Source organism: Artibeus jamaicensis, unplaced genomic scaffold (genome assembly GCF_021234435.1).
Source record: "Artibeus jamaicensis isolate MK-2021 breed Jamaican fruit bat unplaced genomic scaffold, CSHL_Jam_final contig_519, whole genome shotgun sequence".
NCBI classification, from domain to species: domain Eukaryota; kingdom Metazoa; phylum Chordata; class Mammalia; order Chiroptera; family Phyllostomidae; genus Artibeus; species Artibeus jamaicensis.
Window position 1 is genome coordinate 48,411,585 of NW_026521871.1, and position 21,036 is coordinate 48,432,620.

The 21,036-nt window shown below is 51.9% G+C and overlaps 1 protein-coding gene across 2 annotated transcripts in view; it reads left to right on the plus strand.

Annotated features, from left to right (window-relative positions):
• Positions 1-19,988, plus strand: part of ACVR2B (activin A receptor type 2B) — a 30,331-nt gene extending 10,343 nt beyond the window's left edge. The window contains exons 2-11 of one of the 2 annotated variants that reach the window (XM_037148391.2): positions 12,256-12,463; positions 12,883-12,992; positions 13,171-13,298; positions 13,377-13,520; positions 14,026-14,169; positions 14,521-14,669; positions 16,549-16,663; positions 17,365-17,503; positions 17,591-17,721; positions 19,168-19,988. In XM_037148391.2, coding sequence (XP_037004286.1) covers positions 12,256-12,463; positions 12,883-12,992; positions 13,171-13,298; positions 13,377-13,520; positions 14,026-14,169; positions 14,521-14,669; positions 16,549-16,663; positions 17,365-17,503; positions 17,591-17,721; positions 19,168-19,362 — 1,463 coding nt within the window. In that variant the 3' untranslated portion in view covers positions 19,363-19,988. Of the gene's footprint in view, positions 1-12,255; positions 12,464-12,882; positions 12,993-13,146; positions 13,299-13,376; positions 13,521-14,025; positions 14,170-14,520; positions 14,670-16,548; positions 16,664-17,364; positions 17,504-17,590; positions 17,722-19,167 lie in introns of both variants that reach the window. The other variant, XM_037148390.2, reaches the window with a different exon arrangement.
• Positions 19,989-21,036: the final 1,048 nt, after the last annotated feature.

A 21,036-nucleotide genomic window follows, 5' to 3' on the forward strand; every position in this document is an offset into this window, starting at 1 on the left:
TCCTCTGTGTACGTACACTCCTTCCTCTTATGAGGACACTAGTTTTCTTGTATTACTGCCCTACCCTTATGACCTTATTGAATCTTAATTAATTTTGTAAAGGCCCTATCTCTCGGTGCATTACATTGGAGATTAGGGCTTCAATCCATGAATTTGCGGGGCTGCACACTTTATTCTGTCACAGTCTGAAACGATATAGTTGGTTGAAAGTGAGTTGCAATTTGGAATGGAAGTTACTTTTTTCATGACTCTGCTGGGGGACCTGTGTTCTTAACACTTTCCATGGGCAAGCTCATCTGTACTGGTGATCTCAGTTTCCATGTGTGTGTAGATACATATCCTCTTTGGGTATAGTATGATCCTGGAAATAGGTCTAAAAGCTGGGTAAAAAGTAGGTATGGAGTCTTCCTCTTCTGATCATCAGGAACAGCTCTCTGAAGACATCTGGAGAAGCTGGACACATTAAGAAAACATCTGTGGTCAAAAACATTGCATGGCTAAGAAGCTAGTGAAGACATGGTAGGCCAGGATCTATGTGAGAACAGAGTCCCTGGGTGGTGACTTTGACATTTGAGGCTGTGTTCAGTCCTTTCATGTGGGCGACTGACAGGCCGAGAATTGCATTCGATAGCCTTGTGGGGCCAGGAGGACAAGAATTAGAGTTACAGGCAGAGGGTGTAGTAAACCCCCTTTCTGATTTGGGACCCTCAAAGACATCGGGGTGATGGGAGCCAAAAGGAGACAAACTCTAAAGTTAGGTTAAGATGCTGTGGGATTAATGGTATCCTTAGCTGCGTGCCAGAAGCACAGGTGGCATCACTCAAGGAATGTAACATCATTTTAGGCCCCAGGTTCTTTCTGTGAACAGTTTTGCACATACAGTGCCTGGTTAATCATTTAAAATAAGAAGCTAGAAGAAACATCCCAATTGAAGCATATCTGGATGAGCTTCAAATTGGAGTTATCATATACACATTGAGTAATAGCAGTACTCAATATGGTCAAGGACATGAAAGTGGAAATTTTAATAGAGCTAGAAAAAATATGAGTATATCAGGCAAATGAAAAATCTGTTACGGAACTGACCTGTAGACTACCAGAAAATACAAAGTCAGTAAATGATTTTATCAGGAGATTGGGTACAACTGAAGAGAGAATTAGTGAACTAGAAGATGGATCAGAAGATAACATACAGACTGAACTGTGGAGAGAGAAAAAGATGGATAATATGCCCTGGTTGGTGTGGCTCAGTGGATTGTGCACTGGCCTGTGAACTGAAAGGTTGTTGGTTCGATTCCCAGTCAGAGCACATGTCTGGGTTGTAGGCCAGGTCCCCAGTTAAAGGCGTGCGAGAGACAACTGCTTGATGTATCTCTCACACACTGATATTTCTCTCCTTTTCTTTCTCCCTTCCTTCTCCTTGTTCTAAAAAGTAAATAAATCTTTTTTTAAAGATGGATATTATAGAAGAGAGGGAGAGACACATAGAGAATGAAGTGAGAAGGTCTAAGATCCATGTAGTCAGAACCACAGAAGTAAAGAGCAGAGAATGAGGCAGAAAAGATAACAGCTAAAAACTTGGTAAAACCAGTGAAAGACATTAAGCTACAGATTTAAGAAGCCCTGTGAACATAGATAAGTAAAAAATTCATACCTATTCTTATCACAGCCAAACTTCTGAAAACTGAACACAAAAAATCTTAAAAAGCAGCCAGAGAATAAAAGAGCAAAAGAATCAACTGTATTGACAGCTGACTTCTCAAAAACACCAGAAGCCAGAAGACAATGGAATGATAGCTTTAAGTGCTCAAAGAAGTAATTGCCAACCTAAAATTCTATTTCAAGTAAACTGTCCTTAAAAAATGAAAGTTTTGCCCTGACTGGTGTAGCTCAATGGATTGAGCGTGGGCTGTGAACCAAAGGGTCACTGGTTCGATTCCCAGTCAGGGCATATGCCTGGGTTGCAGGCCAGGCTCCCAGTAGCAGTGTCTGAGAGACAGCCACACATTGGTGTTTAAAAAAAAATGAAGGTTTCAAGTAAAGAGTATGTTCTTCAGGCAGAAGTAAAATGATCTAGATGGAAGGTCAGCCATGCAGAAAGGAATGAAGAACAATGAAAATGATAAATATTCAGACAATCATTTTAGGAGAGAAATGTGTTACTAAGTTTGAGGTATATATAAAAAGATAACATTGCTATATGTACGGAGAGTACAAATGAAATTTATTTTTTTATATTTTATTGCTATTACAGTTGCCCTATTTTTTTCTCCCCTGTCCCTGTACCCCACTCCCCCCAGCATTCCTATACGTTAGTTCATGCCCATGGGTGGTGCATATAAGTTCTTTGGCTTCTACATTCCCTATACTATTTTTAACCCTCTGCCTGTCAATTTTGTACCTACCATTTAGGCTTCTTATTCTCTGTACCTTTTCCCCCATTCTCCCCCCTCTCCCTCCCTGCTGATAACCCTCCCTGTGATCTCTAGTTCTGTGATTCTGTTCCTGTTCTAGTTGTTTGCTTAGTTTGTTTTTGTTTTTGTTTTAGGTTCAGTTGTTGATAGTTGTGAGTTTGTTGTCATTTTACTGGTCATATTTTTGTCATCTTTTTCTTAGATAAGTCCCTTTAACATCTCATATAATAGAGGCTTGGTGATGATGAACTCCTTTAACTTGTCCTTCTCTGGGAAGCACTTTATCTGCCATTCCATTCTAAATGAAAGCTTTGCTGGATAGAGTAATCTTGGATGTAGGCCCTTGCCTTTCATGATTTTGAACACTTCTTTCCAGCCCCTTCTTTCTTGCAAGGTCTCTTGAGAAATCATCTGATAGTCTTATGGGAACTCTTTTGTAGGTAACTGTCTCCTTTTCTCTTGCTGCTTCTAAGATTCTCTCTTTATCTTTCATCTTGGGTAATGTAATTATGATGTGCCTTGGTATGTGCTTCCTTGGGTTCAACTTTTTTGGGGTGCTCTGAGCTTCCTGGACTTCCTGGAAGTCTATTTCCTTTGCTAGATTAGGGAATTTCTCATTCATTATTTTTTCAAATAAGTTTTCAGTTTCTTGCTGTTCTTCTTCTCCTTCTGGCACTCCTATAATTCAGATGTTGGAATATTTAAAGATGTCCTGGAGGTTCCTAAGCCTCTCCTCATTTTTTTGAATTCTTGTTTCTTCATTCTTTTCTGTTTGGTTGTTTCTTTCTTCCTTCTGGCCCACTCCATTGATTTGAGTCCCAGTTTCCTTCCCATCACTGTTGGTTCTCTTTTATTTCACTTTTCATATTCTTCACTTCTTCCTCTGTTTTGCAGCCATACTCAACCAGTTCTCTCTGAATCCTGATTACTAATGTTTTGAACTCTGCATCTGGTAGGTTGGCTATCTCTTCATCACTTAGTTCTATTTTTGGAGCTTTGATCTATACTTTCATTTGGGTCGTATTTTTTTTATCTTGGTGCACCTGTTATCTTGTAAGGGGCAGAGCCTTAGGTATTCACCGGGGTGGGGGAACCCACTTTGCTGTGTTGTGGTGCTGTATGTGGGGGAGGGGTCAGAGAGGGAACAGTGCCACTTGCTTGGCTCTCAGCTGGCTTTCAGTCACTTCCTCCACTACCCACAAGCATATTGAGCCCTTCTGGTGCTGATTGCCAGGTGGGTGGGTTTGTGTACGTTCTAGGGTCTCTCCAGTGAATTCTCTTGTGAGGCTGGGAGTTTCTCTGGCTGCTGCAACCCCTACAGACTTTTACAGTCAGAGGTTTGGAGGCTTTATTTCCCTGTGCTAGAACCCTGGGTTGCATGGTCTGTCTCATTCCCCAGTTGTTCCTCCCAGTTTATCTGCATGCAAATGTTCAACTGGTGGTCCACCAGCTGCTGCCCTGCCGTGTGTCCTTGCCACCTCGGCTGCCCATCTCTGCCCCTCCTACCAATTTGGATGAATGTTTCTTCAACTCCTTCATTGTTGGACTTTCATAAAGTTTGATTTTCTGGCAATTCAGGTCATTTTTTTTGTTTTCAAATTTGTCGTTCTTTTTTTGGTTGTGCGAGGAGGCAAAGTCTACCTACCTATGTGTCTCTCATGGTCGGTAGTTGTGAAATTTAATTGTTTTTAAAAAATTCTTACATTGTTCAGAAAGAGAGTATAACTCCTTCCCCATTAATGTTAGATTTTGATAAGTAAGAAAGCATGCCATAATTTCTAGGGTAACCACTAAAGGTCAGAAAGATTATCATTTTCAAGCTAATGAAGGAGACAAATGAAATAATAGTTTTAAAGTTGAGAAAAAAGCAGTGAAAGAGAGATAAGGGAACAAAGAGTGGGAGCGATAAATAGAACTAATGTTCATAATGAATGTCAGGTACAAAAATTATGAAAAAGTTCACAAATAGAATCCAGCAATGTGCAAAATAATAACATGTCACAATCCAGTGTTTTTGTTTTTATTCTCACCTGAGGACATTTTTTTCATTGCTTTTTAGAGAGGGGAAGGGAAAGAGAAGCATCAGTTTGAGTGAGAAGCATCTGTTGGTTGCCTTCTCTACACCTGTACCAAGGGTTGTACATGTCTGGACTGGGCACTGAACCTGCAGCCTAGGCATGTGCCCTGACCTAGAATTGAACCTGCAGCCCTTCAGTTACAGGATGGTGCTCCAATCAGCTGAGCTACACAGGTCAGGGCATAACCAAGTATTTTTATCCCAGAAATGCATACTTGGTAAAAAAAATTTGAAAATTGAATCCATCGTCTTAACAGTTATATAGGATGCTCTCAGTAGATGCAGAAAAAGCCGTTTGGGTTTAATCTGTAGTTAGCCCTCAGAGTAAAACCATTGGGAAGTGCAAGGGACCAAGAGGAGGCCACACTGTCTTGAAGAAAAGAAAAAACAAGGGGTGTGCCTAGTTGTTGTCAGGATTCAGTGTGGAGCTATTGTAATTCAAATGGTAAGCTTTTGGTGCTAGGTCGGTGAACAGACAATGAGCAGAGAATTGCATTCTAGCCCCCAACTGCTGGTTGCTGGAAGTTCAAAGCCATTCCAATTTCTAACCCTTTACAGGTGACATTTCTCTCGTGCTAGACGTTTGCTGTAGGATCTTTTCTCATCCCTGCTGTTGTGAAAGTTGGAGGGGATGTGCCTTGGTGGGGGGCCTGTGCCATCACGGTGCTGGCCTTTGATTTCTTCCCTTTTGCTTGCTCACTTTGGAGCTCCTGTTGTTTAGGTGTTGGGCTCCAGGACTAGGCCTCCAAGTTCCTTGTCTTTTTTCTCTTATTTTCTATGTCTCTGTGTGTACTTTACGTTTTGTAAGATTTCTTCAACATTATCTTCTAATTCTTGTGCTGACTTTCATTTCTGCAATTATATGTATGTATTTTTAATTCCTGAGAGCACTTTGTTTTCTAGTCTTTTTCTAGTCTTTACAACGCCACCCTGTTTTTTCTGGGTACGTTTTCATTTATCTCTCTGAGGATATTGATACAATTTTTGAAGCTGTCAACTTGCATAATCTCTTGTTTTCTCAAAGCTTTTTCCCCCTGCTTGTTTTAATCCGTCTTGCACGGAGTGGCTTTCCTGGAACTGTTTGTATTTAAGGATAGATCCAAATACTGATTGAAAGTTCTGAGCTCGTGAGTGGGACTTGCTAGGATGATCTGACTGGGTGGTTTTTGGAGCTGGGTCGAGAGCCTCCTGAGAAGTGTCTTCTGTTTCCTGTTGGGGGCGGGGCAGATGGTAGGCCCAGCCGCCAGCGTCCTGGAAAGCCACAGGGGGACGAGACCTAGGGGGTTCCGCATTCGGTGTGTTATTTCGTGCCTTATTTCTGTGTGTCGCCTGTGTTCTCACATTCGCCTGCCCCTTTCTGTTCAGAGGCTCTGCTCCATCTTTAGAAGACGGCCTGTACTGTTGCCAGGGAGCTCAGTTGGTCAGAGTGTCGTCCTGATACGCCAAGTTTTGGGTTCGGTCCCTGGTCAGGGCACATAGAAAAAGCAGACAGTGGCCTTGGCTGGTGTGGCTAAGTGGATTGAGCACTGGCCTGCTGACCGAGGGGTCGCCGGATCAATTCCCAGTCGGGGCTCATGCCTGGGTTGTGGGCCAGGTTCCCAGTTGGGAGCTTGTGGGAGACGACCTGGATGTTTCTTTCACACGTCCATGTTTTTGTCCCTCTCTTTTTCCCTCCTTTCCCCTCTAAAAATAAATAAATAAAATCTTTAAAAAAGAAGAAAAAGAAAAAGCAACCAATGAATGCGTAAATAAGTGGAACAACAAATCGATGTTTTTCTTTCTTTGCCTGGCTCTCTCTCTACTCCCCCCCACCCCCATTACTTTCTCTCTAAAAATCAATAAGTAAACTTAAAAGCAAACCAACATAATCTTCTACACTCTGCTGGGCCGGGGGAGGGGTGGCCCCCAGTCCTGATGCGTGTTACAGTGGATTCGAGGGGCTGGCTGCTCCTTCCTGTCAGCCTTCCGCACTTGGACTCCTCTGTGCCCCACTCTTCCGGAAACACCTGGTGCCACAAATTCCTGGTTTTGGGGGGTTCTGCGGTTCGATTGTATTGCTTCTCAGCTTCCTCCACAGCCAGCTTAGGAGTCTGTGGTCATTGACCACTTGGTATCTGCTTTCCAGCTTCAGAGTTTATTTTTTCCATTGTCATCCTTTTGGGTTTATACCTTAAAGAAAATATGTGGAGTTCCTACCACTCAGAGGAAAAGCAGCCCAGCCGAAAATGGGGAAGGATGGGAATGCACAGCTGCCAGGAGAGGCTGAAGCCACACGCACAAAGATGAGCAGTCCCACAAGCAGTCAGGAAATGGGGATTGAAACCTGCTTCACACTGACCACGCGCGCAAACACCTGGGCGCTGTGGCACTTTAGTCTGTGCAGAACGTAAATTGCTACCTCTGCTTTGGAGAACAGTCTGGCGGTGTCTAGCGAATGGAGGATGCTTGTGCTCTCTGACCCAGCATCTCTAACCTGTGGGTGTGCACCCTAGAGAAACACCTGCACATGAGCATAGGGAACTCGCAGACGGGGAGGGTCAAGAGGAGGCACGGTGCCAGTAACGTAGAAGCCCAATGGGAGGGTGGAAACGGACGTTGCCGTGGGTCCTGCGATGGACTGACACAGTGCCAAGGGTGCACGCGTTGCGGAGCTAGGGAACTGCGTGCAGTCTGGTCCAGAGCCAGGCTGCCAGGTTCCACATCGTTGGTTCTGACACCTCATGTGTAACTTGGGTAGGCTCCTCCATCCCTATGGGCCTCAGGGCCCTCATCTGGAAGGTAGGCCCCTGAGCCTTGCTGTGAGGATCCGCAAGGTGCTCTCCAGTCCAGTGCCTGCTATGTGTTTGCTGAGGGAATGTGCGTTGGTCTGGGTGGCTCTCAGACACGGGTGTGGGGAAAGAAAGCAACATACCAGTCAGATTGTGTTTGGCTGCTGGGAACACATACTCAAGAGTTACTCTCATTTTCATGTAAATGAATGTACAGATGTAGGTACATTTTCGATTGTTTTCTGCCCCATTGTACAAACGCGCCAGTCCACAGTGCGTGCACTTGTGTGCTGTGTCTGTCTGTCTCATGTTTCAGCCTTCCCCTGCACCACCCCCTGTACCCACTTAGCTTCCCTTAGTCCTGACACCCTGGCCATCCTTGCTCTGGTTGTGGGGAAGGTGAGGATGCCACTGTGCGGGTTGGGGGTGGTGGAGTGGAGTCATGAACACGGACAGATACCCAGTGGCTCCTCTGGGGTGGCAGGTGTTCAGCAAACTGCAGGGTTGCCTTCCGATGGGGCAGGGCAGGGGACCCTAAGGCGGGAGTCTGCCAGGAAGGCAGCCTGGCCTCTGTCTGTTGTGGGGCGCAGGGTACAGCTGCCTGTCCTCTCTGGGCAGACCTGGAACTGGACAGGGAAGAGAACCAGGGCTGCCTTAATCAGCCTTGCTTGGCCACCTCTCAGGCGTGGAGGCTTTTGGGGGGTGTGTGCCTGCGTGGGTGGGGATAGGCACCTGCTCCCTGGGAGAGCCTCCAGGAGCCAAGGGTAGGATACAGCAGTCCTTCTGGGACGTAGTGGCTGGGCGGGACACACCCCAAGCCCTGAGCTTGGGGAGCCCCCAGGGACACATGGCCACTCCAGCTTCAGACCCTGCCCACAAGGCTGTGGCTTGATCTCACCTCACTGCTCCATCTGTTCGTACTGTCCCCTGTCCCCGTTGCACTCTGAGCCCCTCACAGACGGGACCCTGGTAGGATTTCTCTTTTTCCTCCTCCATGCATAGCAGGGTGCATCCGAGGCCAACTGGACTGGGGAAGCAGACCTGCCGGCGCTTTTCCTCATGTGTCCAGCTCCCTGGGAGGTCTGTTCAGAGTGGAGTCTGCATGCACTCTGGGTGTCTGGTGGTGGTTGGAGGTGGTGGGATTTTTGGAGTGGGGTGTCTCTGCCTGCCGAGACTAGGGGCTTCTTTTCACCAGGGTGTAGGCCCCTTAGAACACAGGGACTGCCTGTTGGGCACACTGTCATTTGTATCCCAGTTTCCCATGGAGGTCAGTGGTTCGGTGGGCCGTAGCTCAGGACACAGTGAGCCCCTTGCCCAGGTGTTGGGGAGCACACCCCATTTGCGGCTGGGAGGCAGCAAGTGTGCAGGGGCACCTCAGGCCACCCAACCTCGTGGGAGCACAGCTTCCTCTCGTGCAGGACGGGGGGGGGGTGGTGAGCTGGAGGTCAGAGGCAGCCTCCTGTGCATGGGTGCCTGGGCTCCGTGAGTGTGGGCAGGAGCCCTGTGTCTATTAAAAGGCAGAGGCGGCCCTGTGGTTGGAGTGCTGCCAGGGGCTATAAATAGCTGAGTGTGTGCAGAAGCGGAGCTTGCCAGGGAGGAGGGGGGAAGGGGGAGGCCCCTGGTCTCCAGCTGTCAGCAGGGCCTGGGTGTGGTGTGGGAGGGGCCTGGAGTCTGCCATATCCTCAGTTCCCCCTTATACTCTGAGCGCCAAGCTCTAGCAGGTGTGGGGGTGTGCGCCCTGTGCACTCTCTGAGCTGGGGGCCCCCAGGGGGCTGTGCTGTGAAGGTTTGTCCTGGGCAGCAGGGGAGGCACACGACTCCAGTATAACACCAACATACCAGCCCTGGGGGTTGTTTTAACCACTCTTAAAGTGCTTTAACTTGCTTCCCTCTTGGAACAGCCCTAGGAGTGTGTGCTGCTGTTACTATCCCCTTGTCACAAGGGGGGGGATGGGGGTTCGGAGTGGTGTGGTACCTTGCCCAGGGTCACACATCCAGGAAGCATCAGTGCCATGATCTGACCGAAGTCCAACAGCTCATGGCGGGTGTCTCTCGGTCACCTGTGTGAGGATCTGGCCAGGCGGGGGTCCGGTGACATGCCAAACCCTTGGTCCAAACCCTGGAGCCTTGAGATCTGAAATGCCAAGCCCTGTGCACCTGGGTCCTGCTCATGGGAGTGGCTAGAGGGCTAGAGGGGCCCCTGCCTAGTCAGTGGCCCAGAGAGAGGAGGGGTCCGCTCCCCGTGTCTGCGGCCTCTCTTGCTCTAACTCCTAGCCTTGCGTGGGGGCTCCTAGCCTTGCGTGGGGGAACGGAGGTGGAAACTCCTCAGAGGACCTGGGAGCTCGGGCAGCAGGGTGAGGTCACCATTCCTGTCGTCCCTGCCCTGTGAAGTCCTGCTCTCGCCGGGAAATAACTATAGCCTTTTGTCCATTCCTGGGTCCTTCTGTCTGTCTGTCCATCATGTGTCCGGAACTGATCCTAGCGCTATGTGGAGAGTCAAGGCTTGTGCCCTCACCAACGTTGCAGTCTTGTGGGGGAGGCCTGACACTTGAAAAGCAGTCGTTGAGCACGTTCATGATAGTTTGTTTTCTATCAATATGGTATTTGGGCATTCATTATGGGCATTCATTATGGTATTCGCTCTTGGGGATTATCTTCAGTCGCATCATTTCTGCACTTTTCAAATGTCTGAAATACTCCTTTAAACAACTACCAGCAGTTCGTCAAGGGTGATAAACTGGATTTTGGAGGAAAAACAGGTAAGGCTTGTGGAAGTAGAGCTGACCTGGTCTGCAGGGAGAGGATAGAGCTGAAATTGAAAGGAGGAAGTGGAAAGCATCTTGCAGCCAGAGGCAGTCCCTTGTGCCAAGTAAGGCCGGGAGCCTAGCACATCCAGGGGCCGGCAGCAGTGTGGTATGACTGCCCTGAGGGAAGGCAGGTGGGCAGTGCTCAGCTCCCCCGGTCTCATTCTCTGGGGACCCCTGTGGAATTGCTGCTGTGAAAGCAGTGGGACCCCCAGCCAAGAGAGGAGGCCCGGTGCCCACTCAACTGGGTGTGTTGCGTGGCTCAGCCCCCAGATGCTGCTACAGGGGCTGAGGGCCTGTGTGCATTGTGGGAGCCAACCTGGGTCCTGGCCCTGGTGTGCTGGCTCGGCCTGTGGTCTCCTACGCCCACCCACTCCCTCAGGTCTCCCCTCAAACCTTCATCCTTCAGCAGGATGCAGGGCCTGGTTTCGGGGGAGCCAGTGTGCACCCCTGCAGGAGCCCCTTGGTGGACCCCGAGGCTCGGCCTGCAGACCAAGCGGGGTCCCAGCTGCCTGGATGGTCTAGAACCCACTTTTTCCCTCCTTACTGGTGTCCGAGTCTGGGCCTCACAGCACTGGATGGCTGGAGCCATAGCTGGACCCTGGCCTTCTGGTTGGGTGACATTCCGAATCTTCAAATTCCTACCTGGACCCTTGAGATGTGAGGCTTACCTCTGTCCAGGCCCTTCTGGAAGGAGCCTCCCATCACTGCAGAGATACAGAAGGGGAGGGTCTGACCGGAGAATGTCCTGCTGAGGACCCCTCCCACCTGACAGCCCTGTCCTGCTCCCTGGGTGCCTTGCGATATCGGCCCTTTGTTCAGGAGAGCCTCTGATAAGGGTGGGCTGTTCAAGGATTCAGAGCACTTTTGGCACTGCCCTCCTCTCCGGCTTGGAGCTGGTTTTCTGCTCCAGCCAGCCTTTCAGGCTGATGGCGAAGCAGCACTTCGGTGGGCTGGCTAGCCGTCATTCCACGGGGGGGTGCCCCGACCCCTCCTTCCTCCTTCCTGGGGTGGGAATAGTTGTAGAGGAGTCCAGCCGGGGGGCGGTGTTGGGTCACCAGCTCACAGTAACCCCAAGAAGTGCGGAGAGGCTAGGAGTAGGCTTGGTGCTGGTTTCTTCTTGGGTGTATGTGGGGGGGTTTTGGCATTGATGGTGTAAATGCAGCTGCCACCGCTGATCAGGGGCACCCCGTAAAGGGACAAGGGCAGGGCACTCCCAAACCGAGGCCTGGGAGCATGTCTGCCTAGGCAGTGGGTCAGGAGTGAGAACTGGTTTTCCCGTAGCCTCCTTTGGCCGCTCCTCCTCCTCCTCCTCCTTCCTGTCACAGGGCTGTGGGGGCTGACTTGGATTGTTTTGGATGGGGTGGGTGAGAAAGATGGATTTGGTGAACATTTGAAGCCACATTTGAGGATCGAAAGTTTTGGCCACCCGGTGGCACTGCTGCAAGGGGTAGAAGAGGGTATGGGAGAGGGGGGAGGGCATCTACAGGGGGCTTTGGGGGCCAAACCCCGCAGGGAGGGTCATCTGTTTTCACGGCTCAGCCGCCAGCCGGCCCTCCGTCTGCTTGGGGTGTGTATTCCTTGTGGTACCTCTGGAAGCCTACCCAGAACACGAGGGCCTGATACTTGATGGCCTTCTGCAGCCCTACCGAGCACCACTAGTGGTCACTGGGGTTGTGGGGGTACACCAGCAGTGTCTCCCTGGGGTGGGGCCTGTGGTGAGTGAGCACGAGCAGCAGCAGCTGTGCCCTGAGGTCTGTATCAGAATTACCTGAGGCAGACGGGGAGATCAGAACTGTCGATTCTGCTCCCATTCCAGTCGGGTAGTCGGGGCTAGACATCCCGCCCCCACGCGCAGGCGCGCAGTGCTGCTGCCGGGCACGGGGGCTCGAGGGGCCTGCTGTTCGCTGCTGCTGCACCAGCCCCGCTAGGCCAGGGGCCTCAGGTGTTGGTGGGGCCCCTCTTTTTGCATCTGGCCATCGGTCTGGCTTGGCTGTCTGTGTCTCCATCCTGTGCTGTTAGATGTGTAGTCCCCTCCCTCTTGGTTGGGCCTGAGGGCAGTTGCTGGGGGAATGAGAGGGGGTGTGCTGCCTGACCTGCTGGCCCATGGAGCTGCCGAATGGGTGGCGGCCTGGGTCCAGGGCAGGGGGGCGTGGAGCACTAAGCGGCCTCTGACCTCCGGCTGGGACGCAGGTTCTGGGCGTGGGGAGGCTGAGACGCGGGAGTGCATCTACTACAACGCCAACTGGGAGCTGGAGCGCACCAACCAGAGCGGCCTGGAGCGCTGCGAGGGCGAGCAGGACAAGCGGCTGCACTGCTACGCGTCCTGGCGCAACAGCTCTGGCACCGTTGAGCTCGTCAAGAAGGGCTGCTGGCTGGATGACTTCAACTGCTACGACAGGTGCCAGGCTCACCCTGCCCTCCCAGCCTCCCCGCCCCTCCGTTCCACTGGTGCCCACCTGCGGGCACAGCACCCGCTCAACCTGCGGGCCTCGGGGTGTCTGTGAAACTGAGCCCGTGTTTAGGACAGGAGGGGAAAGATGGGTTCTTGTAAGAGCTTGGGCACGGAGGGGTCCTGCAGGGTCCCAGCCTGTCCAGCACTGTGTGTGCCGGGCCTCGTCCCGAGGAGGGCTGTCAGGGAGTGTCCTCCCTGGCTGTCCCTTCCTGACTCTGGGTCCCACTTCTGGGGAGTGGGTATATGCTGTCCCCCTGGTGCACCCCTACAAGGTGTTCTGTCAGTGGGGAGGGGTTTGGCCGGGTGGGCCCTACAGAGTCTGGGGTCCCTCTGCTGAGGGGGAATGTGGAAAACTGTGCCTCCAGGCAGGAGTGTGTGGCCACGGAGGAGAATCCCCAGGTGTACTTCTGCTGCTGTGAAGGCAACTTCTGCAACGAGCGCTTCACCCACCTGCCAGAGGCCGGGGGCCCGGAAGGTGAGAGCCCAGGGAGAGGCAGGCTTGGGCCTTTCTTTGGCCTGTGAGGAGCGCTCAGCTCCTGAGTCTGGTGGGGAGTGGCTGCGGGGCTCTCTGGCCCTGGAGGTGCAGGGGTGGGCGGGCTGTGTGACACAGGGCTCCGTGTGTCCCCCAGTCACGTACGAGCCACCCCCGACAGCCCCCACCCTGCTTACGGTGCTGGCCTACTCGCTGCTACCCATTGGGGGCCTCTCCCTCATCGTCCTGCTGGCCTTCTGGATGTACCGGCATCGAAAAGCCCCCTATGGCCACGTGGACATCCACGAGGTGAGACAGCTGGCTCGGGCAGGGCCGGGGTAGAGGTGGTGGGGCCAGGGCAGGGTCTTTAAGGCCGGTCTCTCCCAGGACCCTGGACCTCCACCCCCATCCCCCCTGGTGGGCCTAAAACCACTACAGCTGCTGGAGATCAAGGCTCGGGGGCGCTTCGGCTGCGTCTGGAAGGCACAGCTCATGAACGACTTTGTGGCTGTCAAGATCTTCCCACTGCAGGTGAGTGCCAGGCTGAAGGCCATCCACCTATGCTTTGGCCTGAGCTCTCCTGCCCCCTGGGTAGTGGGGAACGAGAAGTGGGCCCCCTTGGGGACAGTGAAAGTTATTGTGCAGCTAGGTAGGACTTTAAAACCTTGATCCACTCTGGGTTTCAGGTTTCATTTTGACATCAGGTTCTTCTAAGAGATCCTGGACACCAGGCTACCCCAAGCAGTTGCCCGAGACCCTTAGCAAAGCCAGGCCCAGCTATGTGTCTCATTTGTCGGGTGATCCTGGGCCACTCACTGCCCTCTGCACCTCAGCACGCTCGTTTGTAAAGCACGTGCTGGCCTTACATGGTCACAGGAATCACCATTGGCCTGTGCTCTGGAGTGCAGCTCAGTCCAGGTCTTCTGCCTGCCCCCTCATCGGTGCTGAGGCTGAGGGTTCGGGGAGTGGGGCGAGTGTGGCGGTTCTGTGGCCGGTGGTGCGGCTGCAGCGGGGTTGAGCCGCATCCCTGCCTCAGGACAAGCAGTCATGGCAGAGTGAGCGGGAGATCTTCAGCACGCCCGGCATGAAGCACGAGAACCTGCTGCAGTTCATCGCTGCCGAGAAGCGAGGCTCCAACCTCGAGGTGGAGCTGTGGCTCATCACGGCCTTCCATGACAAGGTGAGCCATGCACTGTGCAGAGGGGCGCTCAGGGTGAGGTGGCTGCAGCCAAGGTCCCCACCATGGCATCCCCACAGTCAGGGACCCCTGCCACAGGTGCAGACAGACACGAATGTCCACAATGAGAACCCCTAACTCTGGGGTAACTTTTTATGAGTAAGAGTAGCAATTTCATAATTAATACATCTGAAATGCCCCCCAACCCATGCTGGCCTCATGCGTCTTCTGTATCAGTTCTGGCCTCCCAGGTGGGGAGCCTGGATGGCTGTCTGCGGAGATGGCATCCCAGGGCTGGGCCGGGCCTGTCCTGTCCCCAGAGCCTGCGCCCCAGTCCTGTGCTTCCTCCTCTAGGGCTCCCTCACAGATTACCTCAAGGGGAACATCATCACGTGGAACGAGCTGTGTCACGTGGCAGAGACGATGTCCAGAGGTCTCTCATACCTGCATGAGGATGTGCCCTGGTGCCGTGGCGAGGGCCACAAGCCGTCTATCGCCCACAGGTACCTGGGTTAGCAATCCACCTCCCTGTGCTTGGCCTGGAGCTGCAGAGAAGGATGGAGGGAGAGAGCAGGGCTTGGCGGGTTTCAGTATTATAAATATGTTTGGCTACTGTAAGGTGTGTCAGAAATGAGGGCACAGCAACCTGGGCCCACCTGCCGCAGTCTGCCTTCCATCTCTGTCTGGGCCTGGACTGGCCTCTCAAGCCGGTTTTTGGGTGCCCTCTAGTGGCCACAGGAGAAAATGCTGACTGCGTCACTGGAGAGTTGGCTCCGCAGCTCTCGCACGTTTTGGTTCAATTCTCTTTCCACTCTCCAAGAGAACTTCGTGTAGGTGGCTTATGTCTGTTGTTGTTCACTGTAGTAAAGCACGTGCATTCTGTTAACTGCCACAGTGATGACATCACATGTATGTAGCCTCTGGAAAACTGCACTCTTGAGAGAATGAGCATAAAAATGGGGCAAATAATAGATTACTAGGAATGTAATTTTGATCTTGCAGATCCCCTGAAACAGTCTCAGGGGCCCTCTGGGGTCCTTGGACTGTACTTTAAGAGCCGCTGTGTTGACTCCTTATCTTAGTGTGTGGCAGGTGGCACTGGAAACACACAGGAGTACCAGGTCCCTTTGTCCTCAGTGCTGCCCTGGTAGACAGTGTTTCTCAGCCCACCTTGTGGATGGAGGAGCAGTAGCGCAGAGAAGCGAGTACTGTATTTGCCATGTATGATGAACTCCTGTGTATAATGTGCACTCACGTTTTTGGCCCAAACTTTCAGGAAAAAAAATCTTTTGTTTTAATTCAATTACTTATTTACTTATATTTAGAAACAAAATGAATTATGTATTCCAGGGTATTATTTTGCATATGGGTGTCATTATTAGTTTCTAGAGGTACACTTTTAACACATAAGCATAAGTAAAAGAATTAAAAACACTTATATAGATACGGAACTAGTACTGCCCATGTATAATGTGCATCCTTATTTTTCCCTAAAAATTTTGGGCAAAAAAGTGTGCATCATACATGGCAAAATACGGTAACTTCGCCGTACCTACTTCAGTGTGGTTCTGTGGCTTTGAGGGAGGGGAACCAGCCTCGGACTCCAGAAAGGGCCCCTAGTGGTACTAACAGTTATGTCATAAAAGGTTGACTGTATGAAATTGCCATTTTTATAGGTCAAAAACGGTTGAATGTCGACTCTTCCATATGGTTCACCCTTACAGTAGTGCATAGTAAGTGTGCCAGGGGTGGCCCCCAGCATGTGTACTTACTGCCTTCTCAGTTTCATCCTCACAACAAGGCCGGGACAGGCACTGGGGAGACCGAGGACCAAGAGTCACTGCTAGTGAGAGGCGGGGCTGGGCGCACACGCCAGCACCCACCTTGTGCCTGCCTTCGTGGTGGGCTGGCGCCCCTGGGGCCTGCCCGCAAACCCAGGCAAGCTCAGCTGCAGTGCTCACTCATGTCTTAAATACTGTAAATTATTCTCTGAAAACCCAAATCCCAGGTCAGTATGCCTGCCCTCAGCCCCTCTGTGAACATAGGGCTGGCCTTTGGTCCCGTGGGGACTGGGATGGAGTTTGTTGGCCAGTGGGGGCATATGTTGCTGTAGCAGCTCTGGGGAGAGTGCAGTTAACTAGGGATTCTCACGGCAGCATCGGGGGGCGGGGGTGGCACGCATCCTAAAACCACTCACCTGCAGCTTCATGAAGCTCCACCTTGGCGTAGACCTTACCCCCCGCTTGGCGGGATGGCCTGCTCTGGGACCTCTGGAGGCCGCAGGGCAAGGGCTCCCACGTCTCGAGAGCCGAGATGGGAGATCAGCAGCAGGTAGGTCAGACCATGATGTTCGTCTTCATTTCAGTCCGCTTGTCTCCACAGGGACTTCAAAAGCAAGAATGTGCTGCTGAAGAGCGACCTCACGGCTGTGCTGGCCGATTTTGGCCTGGCTGTTCGGTTTGAGCCAGGGAAACCTCCGGGGGATACTCATGGGCAGGTAATGAGGCTCGGGGTGGAAGAGGGGACTGGCACAGGGGAGGCATTGCCCTTCTGATGCCTGGCAGGCAGGGTGCACAGGCACCCTGGTGCAGTGGCCACCGTGTGGGCTTGGAGTTGCCTGAGAACGCTGAGAACAGTGCACTGGTGGGGAAGGTGAGGCCTGGAGTGCAGCAGAGCCAGCCAGATTCCTGGTTGGGATTCTGTCCGCTCATCCTTGTTGACTCAGTCTTTTTCTTTCCAGTTACAAATATTAAGTAAGATAAAATAGAAGATATACTAAGAATCCAAACCCAAAAGCCTAGAAAAAAATAACCAAAAATTAAGTCTAAGCCAATCATCCTAAAACAATTCCTGCTGATATTTTTCAGTGACATCCTTCCTCTTTCATTTTTGGTGTTAATCTCAGTAAATCATGTCTGTGTGGCCCGTGTGGTGGTGATGGGGTAGAGGCAGCACTTGCAGGTTAGCTCACAGCAGTCCCGAGGGTGTGACATTTTAAATGATCACTAAGGTACAGTTTATATTGTGGCTTCTTGTGACCTTCCCAGGAACGTGGGACAGTAAGCCTTGCCGTCGTTGTCAGTGTTGCACTCTGAATTTTGCCACCATGACCCCTTTGGGTGCATGAGGGATGTCTCTCCCGTCCAGCTCTGAGGGCATCTGTATGGATGGTGACCGTAGACCCTCTCCCTCCTGCAGGTGGGCACTCGGCGATACATGGCCCCGGAGGTGCTGGAGGGCGCCATCAACTTCCAGAGAGACGCCTTCCTGCGCATCGACATGTACGCCATGGGGCTGGTGTTGTGGGAGCTCGTCTCCCGCTGCAAGGCTGCCGATGGTGAGTGCCCGCGCCCTAGGAGTCCTGTGGGTGAGTGGGGAACAGCAGGACCCGGCAGTGACTCACCAGGTGCGGTCTCACCCCCAGGCCCCGTGGACGAGTACATGCTGCCCTTTGAAGAAGAGATTGGCCAGCACCCATCGCTGGAGGAGCTGCAGGAGGTGGTTGTGCACAAGAAGATGCGGCCCACCATTAAGGATCACTGGCTGAAGCACCCGGTGAGGGGCCTGGGGGGCAGGGGGCTGCGCAGGAGCAGGGAAGGGAGTTCTCACCTGTGGTAAGAACCTGAGGTCGGGGGTATAGTGCCTAAAGAGGGGATGCCTCAGACAACAAGACAGTCCCCTCCTCTGCCAGGCCGGAGGACACTTAGTGCACTTTTCCCCTTCCACCAGGGAAGCCTTAGGGAGGTTCAGTGCGCTGCTGGGAGGAGGCTCTGGGTTTGCGTGGCCGGACCCAGGTTGCCCCTGTGTGGGACCCTGTGCCATGGAGCCTGCTGGCCCTGACTGAGCCTGTCCTATCTATCTGGGTCTGAATCCTGGATCTGCTAATCCATAGCTGGGTAACTTCAGGCAAATTGCTTTATATCTCTGAGCCTCTGTCTTCTCAGGGTAGTAACAGCTTTAATGAGTTATCATTATAAACCCCTTGGCAGGATACCTATCATATAACTGCTTAATACAGGTTGGCTCTGATAAATTTCTCTGTTCTCTGCCTTCATCATTTTCTGGGCCTGGGCCAAGCCCCATGGCATCCAGGCCCTCTGCTCCGATGTTGTACAAAAGACCTGGCAGTGTAAACCTGTCTTGGGGGGGGGGGGCGGTATCTGCCTTCTGCTTCCCTGATACACACCCCCATCCACCCCAGAGTTAATTCAGAAAAAGGACAGTGTTGGGACCACTGGGGGTCGTGTATATATACACGACCAGGGGCCAAGCTGTTAAGGCCAAGTTCAGCTGACGCGCTGCTCCTTGGAACCCAGGGCTGCAAGAGGAGAAGGTGGAGGCTGGGCCAGAATCTACCTTCTGCTTCAGACTGTCTCAGTCTCCCGAGGCAGAGGTGCTGGAGCAGCAGGTCCATTTCTCTGATGAGGACCCCTGTGTCCAAAGAGGTCTCAATGTGGCCTCCAGGGCGGAGCAGGCCAGAGAGTGCCTGGATGTGGGCCGCTGTCCATCCCCTGCCTCTCCCAGCTCTACACAGTTGGTTCCAGCACAGGGTGTCATACACCATGCGCCCTGCACTCTAGGAAGGGCCCTCCCGAGGCTGTGAGGAGTAGTAGCGTGGGACAGTGCCCCCTCCTCTGGTCCAGCTGTGACCACTGCTTTTTGGGCCCTTACATGACTTGGGCCTCACATAAGATTTTGCTTAAATATTACTGTCTCTGCCCCAGGATGGGCCTTGGCATGCCCCCTTCCTATGTTGAGGTTCAGCGGACCTTCCATTGGGGCCCTGGTGGGAGGCCAGTGGGCTCAGGGTGGTGATTGCCAGGAGGGGTGGCACCCTGATTCTCTCAGTGTCCCCCAGGCTCCTGCTAATGGCTGCTGGGGTTGGGACGCACCTGTGGGCTCTGCCTGATCTCGGGTACATCATCGAGTTTGCTGTCCCCCAGGCTTGTCCTCACCGAGGGGCACCGACAGGCTCTGTTTCCTCCCCTCCTCGTGGTACAGGGCCTGGCCCAGCTCTGCGTGACCATTGAGGAGTGCTGGGACCACGACGCTGAGGCTCGCCTGTCTGCGGGCTGCGTGGAGGAGCGGGTGTCCCTGATCCGGAGGTCGGTCAACGGCACTACCTCGGACTGTCTTGTCTCCCTGGTGACTTCCGTCACCAACGTGGACCTGCCCCCTAAAGAGTCGAGCATCTAAGCCCAGGACACAGTGGATCTCCAGACTCGGTGGATCTGAAGAGGAAAGAAAAAAAAATTGTGTTTTGTCTTGGAAATCTCATAACACCAACAAACACATAAAATGCAGCTGCTATTTTACCTTGACTTTTTATTATAATTATAATAATTATTATTATTAATATTATTTTGGGATCGGATCAGTTCTACCAGCACATCGCTCTACTGCATCTGCAACAGTGGACGCGTCAGCAGGCGTCGAGGTGCTGAGCCGTGAATGCAGAACCAGCATCGTGCTGAGGAGCCTCCGCCCTCTCCTGTCCTGGGGGTTCAGCTTTCCCCCCTTCTCTTCGTTTCTCGTCTCAGAATCTGTGACACAGAGTCCCAGCTCCTGTCTTAGGAAACTTAATGCTGCAAACTCTTCCTAGAGGAACCTTTGAAGACTGTTACTTAAGAACACACTTCCTCCGGAGGAGTTTCCTTCTGCCCTCACCACCTCCTTCCCTCCCTCCCTCCCTCCCTCCCTTTCCTTGTGTCTTTCTCCCTGTTTTAGACAGCGAGTTTAAGAAACAGCAGATGTGTTTTCACGGATTAACGGGTGTTGTCCTGACCGAGGAAGAACGGGGGTGAGGATGAGGATGGTTTGGACTGGAGTTGAAAGGGGAGGATGGGGCAGGGCGGGGCGGGCATAGGGTGGGATCTGGAACAGAGCTACACTGGACTCGGGCACATTCTGAGCAACATCCTTTGCTGTGAGGCTACTTCTCAGGTAACCAGGAATTGAGGGGAAGGACCGTGTGGAGGCCGAGCATTAATGGCAAGAGCGGGGTTTGGAGAAAGGCCAAAATAGATATGACTCTGACCCATCTGCTGGTCCTGACCAGTTTTTTCCACTACCTTGGGCTTGGGCATAGGACAGAACATTTTTTTCTGCCCTATTTTAGGTTAGGTAAGGGTAGAAATCATGGTTGAGTGGGCACATTCTTCATAAGACTTGATGCTGTAAAAATATCTTTAAAGGAGACATTGAAATACATTGCTTCCTCCTGGAGCAGTTCAGGGAAATGCCCACAGGGGGCGCCCTGCACAGCCAGGGCAAGAGGATTTCCTGGGTGGGGCCCGCTGAGGCCTGCCTCTCTGGAGACCCTGCAAGTCCTGCAGCGCTGGCTCTGCCCTGTGTGGTGACATTATTGTCCCTTTTATGTGGCTCGTGGACATGGCTTTCTCCAGGCCCCTTAAAGTGGTGCATATTCTAAAACCCTTTATTATGCCATACCCTTGCTCTAGTCAGTGAATGTTCCTAATGCTGCTGTTTCAACATTCAAGTACTTTTTTTAATTTATGAAACACAAAATTCAAATCAAAACAAAACAGACCACACGTACATCCACATATATTTTGTGCATCCACACACATTTTGCTATGTGGCTTCCGAGGTTTAAATTTTGAAAAATAAAAGAATGAGAACTTCACGACCACAGACCACCTCAAACCAGAAATACCTCAGAATTTTCTACTTGTGTAAGTTTTATTATATATTTTGTTAGTTGTGTTGTCTTGTAATAAGTATATTTTAATGTAAGTTGGCTTTTATGACAAGAAAGTTTCAAAGACAGGAAAAGGTTTGAGTCTTCTAGGTAGTGCTACCATTTCTGTTGGTGATGCCCCTTGTACAGAACTGTCATCACCTGTAGGT